This window comes from Coturnix japonica, chromosome Z (assembly GCF_054131305.1).
Source record: "Coturnix japonica strain WE chromosome Z, WE-NBRP24, whole genome shotgun sequence".
Lineage (NCBI taxonomy): Eukaryota > Metazoa > Chordata > Aves > Galliformes > Phasianidae > Coturnix > Coturnix japonica.
The window spans coordinates 61,945,240-61,952,117 of NC_140702.1; the positions used below are offsets into that span (position 1 = coordinate 61,945,240).

The 6,878-nt window shown below is 42.8% G+C and overlaps 1 protein-coding gene across 1 annotated transcript; it reads right to left on the bottom strand.

Moving 5' to 3' along the window:
• Window positions 1-3,005: 3,005 nt before the first annotated feature.
• Window positions 3,006-6,650, bottom strand: S100Z (S100 calcium binding protein Z). Its single transcript, XM_032441491.2, has 3 exons — window positions 6,521-6,650; window positions 5,366-5,523; window positions 3,006-4,269 (listed from the first exon to the last, which is right to left on the bottom strand). The coding sequence occupies exons 2-3, from the start codon at window positions 5,504-5,506 to the stop codon at window positions 4,114-4,116; spliced, it is 297 nt and encodes a 98-aa protein (XP_032297382.1). The 5' UTR covers window positions 5,507-5,523; window positions 6,521-6,650; the 3' UTR covers window positions 3,006-4,113.
• Window positions 6,651-6,878: the final 228 nt, after the last annotated feature.

Here is a 6,878-nt window from a genome sequence, read left to right on the forward strand (position 1 = left end):
CCCAGGCTGCTTCTTTTTTTTTTTTCTTCCTTACTTTTATGAGCAGAAATGGCTGTTTACAAGGGTGGATTGTGATAAGACAAGAGGGAATGGTTTTAAACTCAGACAGGGGAGGTTTAGGTTAGATATTAGGAGGAAGTTTTTCACACAGAGGGTGGTGATGCACTTGAACAGCTTGCCCAGAAAGGTTGTGGATGCCCCATGCCTGCAGGCATCCAAGTCCAGGCTGGATGAAACAGAGAAGACCTCAGGTTTGTCCCAGAGGTTTTTGCAAGGGCTCCTCCCTAGAAGGTAACGCAATGGAAGCCCAGATAAAGTGCCTCTATACCAATGCACACAATGTGGGAAATAAGCTGGAGGAACTGGAAACCGTGGTGCAATTGGAAAATTACAGCCTTACTGCTATCACAGAAACACGGTGGCATGACTCTCATAATTGGAATACCACCACTGAGGTCTGTAGTCTTTATAGATGGGGCAGATAAGGTAGGAGGGGCAGGGGAGTTGACCTTTGTGTTAAGAAGTAGGGCAGACTGTGAGGAAATGCTTCTGAGAAACAGTGACAGCCTATGGATTAAGATTAGGAACTGGACCAATAAAGGGCATCTGGTGGTTGAGGTCTATGACAGGCCACCAGATCAAAGGGGCACTGTAGATGAGGTCTTCTTGCTGCAAAAGGCATTGCACTTGCAGGCTCTCATCTTGTTGAGGGATTTCAACCACTCAGATATGTGCTGGTGAGACAACATGAGGGGCTGAAAGTGATCCAGACAGTGGACAGTGTGACCAAAGGTGAAGCACTACGGGACTTGGTGGTCTCAAACGTAGAGCCTGTAAAAGAGATTAAGGCTGGAGGCTCTCTCGACTGTAGCAACCATGTCCTGGATGAGTTCATCATCCCAAGGAATATGAGAAGACTCGTATTCCTCATATGAGAACTTCTAAGCAGAGGTTGGGGGCACAAAATCCCTCCCAGTGTAAGAGTGGAGAAAGCACCCCAGGGCTCTGAAGGAACTGGCTGATGGTTTCCAAGACACTCTCCATCATATTTGAAAAATCAGATCTGTCATGGAATGTCCCCCGTGAGTGGAAAATGAGAAATATCACTCCCATATTCAAGAAAGAGAGAAAGGACAACTCAGGGAACTACATGCTGGTGAGCCTCATGTCTGTGCTTGGGAACATCATGGAGCAGATCCTCCTGGAAGAAATGCTAAGGCACAAGCAGGAGGGGGACTGACTTTCTACTGGTCTGCTAGTGACAGGACAATGGAGAATGTTTTTAAACTAAAAGAGAGATTTAGCTTACATGTTAGGAAGAAACTTTTTACTCAGAGGGCAGTAAGGCACTGGCACAGGCTTCCCAGAGAAGCTGTGGATGCCCCAACTCTGGAGGCATTCAAGGCCAGGTTGGGTGGGCCCTGAGCTGGTGGGTAGCCACCTTATCCATGGTGGGGGTGTAAACTAGGTGATCTTAGAGGTCCCCTCTAACCCAATCCATTCTATGATTTGGTATGATTAGCCCATTGGGCTGGACACTTTCTGGACTGCTAAAAAGTGAAGGTGTTGCCTTCCAGTTGACCTGGCTGATAAGTCAGAGCCTGAATGGACCACTCCTCATCACAGCGATGTCACCAGCAGTGCTCCAAGATCAGCAACAGGATACAGCATTCAAAGATAATTATACACACTTACTTACCAATACTTCCTCAAACTTTGTGAACCAAGTTTCAGCGCCACTTCAGGTATCCTTTCAACTTAAATAAAAGCAAATGGCAATGGCTGAGGCTTTCAAGGTAATGCAGTTTATCTTCTCAAAATCAGCTTTTTGGGTGTCAGGCAAAACAATTTCTCAATAGCTTGAAAAGATCATGTCTGGCATTGCTGAATTTTTATTGGTCTTTAATGTTACTTGAAAAGACCAGGCCATACTGCACTGTTCATTTTTCTATTGATTTTTCAGACAGCTTGATAACACAAATGAAAAAATGCCCAGAATAAGACATCTTTCCTAAAGCTGAGGAACTTTGGAGAAAGGCACACAGCAAGCCTCCACTTCAAGTAGTGCTTTAGGGGGGCTCCTGGATGCAAGCTGGAAGTCAGCAAGAAAAGTAAACAACAAGAAAAAAATAATGGCTTCATATTTATAGAATATAGCTCTCCTTTTAAGAGCAGTTAAAAGCACATCTGCAGGGTAAAGCAGCTGTGACAATGCAAACACCATACTGCATGTCCAGTGTGGGTGGCTGCAATGCAGTTCTTCATCCTGTGGCTTCCTTGCAGGAAAGTGAAATGCTCATCACCTTGTCTCTGGTTCTAAGGCAGTTCAAAACTTCCTGGTGATCTTTCCCAGAAGAGAAAGATTTCATGTGTATATACATGTATGTATATAGTGCTGTTTGCAAGTGCACCAGTGATTGGTGTGGATGGGGGAGGAGTGGCAGAAGAGCTAGGGCCTTGTAGCCTTGGGCTGAAGATTTGGTCTGCTGTCCCTTCTCTACGCACAGAAGAAGAGGAAACTGTGGGAGATCAGGAACAGCCTGCAGGACCCACTGAAGACCATAAAGGCCAATACTTCTGCCTCCCTGATCCAAGAACTTGCTGAGATATTAAAGTGAGTGACATCAGAGGGGGCAAAAAGTTGCGTGACTAGTATATTTTTCAGCATTTCTGTATAAGATCTCTGGTGAATCCTAAACAACTTCCATTGCTGGTGAGTTAAAGAGGCAGTGCGCTCTGGCTCTGCCAAACCTTTCTTTTCCAGGATAACACCATCTGCTGGTGGCCTATTTCTGGGGATTATGTCCACCCCTTTATGTATTTGCTACACATAACAGAATCCTTTTCTCACAACAAGCTGCATCAACATTACAATAAGTAATTTTATACAACTATTACAGTCTTTACTGAGTGATGTCCAGAGGCCTGGGGATGTTGCCTAGCAGGGCACATCTTTGTTGAGAGTTGTTCTTATTTCACCACTTACACAAACAGAACATCCTGACTTAATTCAAACACCTTTTATTACAGTTTGAGCTACTAACAAAACAAGAACAAAGAGAGCTCTCCATGCAAAGCAAAAGCATGACAACCTGCCACTGAGAACTGCAGACATTTGGAAGCATGTTTAAGCAGGAGTTTAGATATAGATGTATTTCAGTCCATGGACAGATTAGCACCGAAATGGATCATCCTTCTCCCTTCGTGCCTGGCCGTGGGGTCCTACTACCTCCTTCTGTGCCACATTCATGCAGGGATTTGGAACTGCATGAGATGAAATCATTGTTCCATCAGATGACTCACATGATGAAGCTGTACACTGGGATCTCATCATGACATCCTCCACAAGTGGTCCTCTAAAACCCTTCTCTTAATGGGTGCCAGAATAGTGAAGGCAGCAGGCATTTACCTTTCCCCTGAAGACCTGGTTCTTCCATCAGCATTCAGAGCAGCTCGCTGACTAAATCCCCTGCACATATGAATAATTTATCATATGAACAAATTAATTTGTGCTTGAATGAAGAGCTGGACTTCTGAGATGTAGTAATGCCCACACAACAAAATGGAAGCTGGGGGGGTGGGTGGGAAAAACAAACCCATAACCATGGTGGTACACATCTGCTTGGGTGGATGAAAGCAGCTGTGGCTGTGTCTGAAATACAGGAGTGCAGGGAGTACAGAGCAGCATTCAACAACTGAGTTAGAATGAATAGAACTGGTTAAGTAACAAATGAATTTTGTGACCTGTAGAAAGATGTCTATTACAGAATGACTGAAAACTCAATTGCAAGTTTTACAACTCATTCCAGATTTTCCAGTTCAGAAGCTATTAAGTAACATTAATGTTCCTTTTATATACCACCAACAGTTCTGAAATAGAAATCTTCTAAAATAGAAGCTGTGCAAAGGCTGAAAATACTAACAGACAGACCTCAGGTAGTGTAAGCTGCCTTTGGTCCAGCTTACACCAGCTGCTGATCTGGTCCACAAGAGTCTTACAGCAGTAGGAATTGGAGTGATTATGGTTTTTGTTCACCAAATGCTGATGAGCACTACCTAACAAGTCATGGTTCATTGCGTTTGTGACCAGAAGACAGATTGTATCCAGCATCATTAAAATCCTTGTTCTACCTGTTCTTCAAAGAAATCATTACAAGCCACAGTCAGAGTTGCAACCAGAGTCATAAATTCATTAAAATCCACTTCATTGTCTTTATTGGAATCCAGATCATTCATAATCTTATCAACAAGATGAGGATCGTTTTGGCCCTGAAAAGAAAGAAAAACAACACAAAACGTGACTTAGCTGTGTAGAACTTGAGCACGTAATTACAGCACACCAGATGGTATGTCACAGCCCAGGTGCTATGAAATAAGAGAGTGAGGGGAATTATGCACCTGGACGCTAACATACCATGGGGTGTAAGATTAAAAATACAGATCTGGAGTCCCAGAGATGCACCGTAACAGAAACTGGAGACTGTGCATCTCTTAGAAGAAATACAGGTACTAAATGGGTACAGAAATGGATCAGATAGATTTGAGGAGCTGCTGAGCACTGATTCATTTTGACAAGTCTGATCTGTAATGTGCATTTCTGTATATCATTCCTAAAAAAACATGTTCATTAGTGGTCGTATTATATCTCTGCTCATCACATTCAGAAGGTCTCTACTTAACAAAGAGCACATCCTACTCAGCGAAACTGAGGGCAGCCAAACTCATAATAGTAAATCAGTAGCTAAGATTAAAAGAAAAGCCCCCATCAAGGAAATGGATACAAGGTATCAAAAAATCCTGCTGATGGTAATGGGTTTCACAATACTGACAATTCAGAGGATTCAGAGAAAAAAAAAAAAAATTATGAATCAAATTATCATTCCATAAAGCATCAGTGCTGCATAATGAAGAATATAACAAATGTGTAAAGAAATACATGTGAAAAGCTGATCACTGGCAGGTTTTCTTAGTAGCTCTCTGCAGGGCAGACAAGCAGCTGTGTTGTTTGCAGTTTCCCACAAACCTGTGTAACAGTTGTCTATGATGCAGTTATAAGCCTCTAGGAATATGACAGATCTTGGATCCCATACTACATGGCCATGGTATGCAAACTGCTTCCTTGTCTGCTGAGAGCTAGTTGCTGGAATTGATTCTTTGAAGGACATATTCTGCCTTTTCAACTTCCCACTTTTTAAATGGGACATTTGATCTCATCTCCCTCTCTCCACCTCTGCAAAGACAACTGTCATCTGAGAGGCTGTGGCAGGATGTGTGCAGTGTAAGGAGATGCTGTTCCTGAACACTCTGATAGCTGCTTATCCCACCTGAGAAACAGAAACTCAGAGACTCAGGAGCTGCATCTTACAGAAAGGAAGTCAGTCAGCTCCCTGGTGAGGAGTTCCTTGAGTTCTCTTTTGCTCAGCTTGTATTTGTCACCTTCTTTGCCAGAGTAGTGATGAAAAATCCTGATGAAGGTGTTCATGGCATCCTCCAGTGGAGTGGACATGGCAGTGAGTGGGAGAACTGTGGGGCAAAAACCCAGAGTCAGCAATGTGGCAGAGGAGACAAAGTTTGACCTATAGAAGGGATGAAAGCTAGTTGGGGATGGGCATTGTTACAAGCACAAGCAAATGATTCTTCAGCTGATCCACCCTGCCATGTACATGTGAACAAGGCAATGTTATTAAAAAATAACAATAAAATTGGTGACTTGAACTAGATCACAGAATCACAGAACTGGAGGGGTTGGCCGGGACACCTAGAGATCATCGAGTCCTGTCCCCCTGCAAAGCAGGCCCCCTACAGCAGGCAAAGGAAGATAAAATCAAAGTCACTTCCAACCCAAGCCATTATCTGATTCTATGGAAATATAATATTGTCCTGAATTCATTAGCATTTACCTCTAAATGGGACAGAGAAAGGAAAGCACTTATTTAAGACAGTGTTCTACTGCACATCCGCTTGCTTCATAAAGAAACCGCTTGCACCTATAGCTGAAAATACAAACATGATGAAGGCGCCACACTGCTCATTCAGAAGCTTCCACAAGAAATTAGAATCAACAGAAAACAGTGGCTGAAGGAGACATGCATTTATGCAGGATGCCCCTGACATTTCTATGGTGGCTGGGGGAAAATCACTAATGATAAAGATGTGCAAGGGTAGGAGCATCAGCTTTTGCTTTATTTGGTACAGGTTTGGGATGCTTCTTTCTTTCATCTCTGTAAATTACTTGAAATAAGCAAACATAAACTAGAGGGTTTGTTTCATCAAGCATGAAGTAAGAAAAAAGAAAGGGAAGCAACACTAAAACTGAGAAAAAACAGAAATGCAATTCATTAGTGAGTAACTGACTTTAAAAAACAACAACAACAACAAACCTGAAAAATAGAAGCAAGGTAAAGGGAAAAGGGAAAAATTATTCTGATTAAGCCCCAGGAGAAAGCTTAAAAAGGCAGAATGAAACTCAAAGTAAGACTGGAGTCATGAACAATATTACTGTACAAAGACCAAGGCTTACCTGCTCTACAGGCGAAGTGAAGTGTTTGAAGAGAAGCAGCTCAGCAACTCAGCTCAGAAGGTGATGGCCACCTTCTGTTCAAAACCCACACACAGGCTCTTGTTTATCAGGCTGAGAGGGTGGATTACACATATTGGGACAGACGTATAATTGTCACATGGACAGGTCTTCTGTTTCCCTCTGCATTTGCCTACTGCGTGCAGTAGAACTGCTTGGTCTAGATAGGTCTCTTAAATATTCACCAGGCAACACACAGGGCTGTGTGTGGACACTCAAGATTATTTTTTATCATTTTGCCTCATGCAAAAATGCATATCCAGAGGCCTGAAGGTAAAAATTAGGAAATGCAAACAATAAA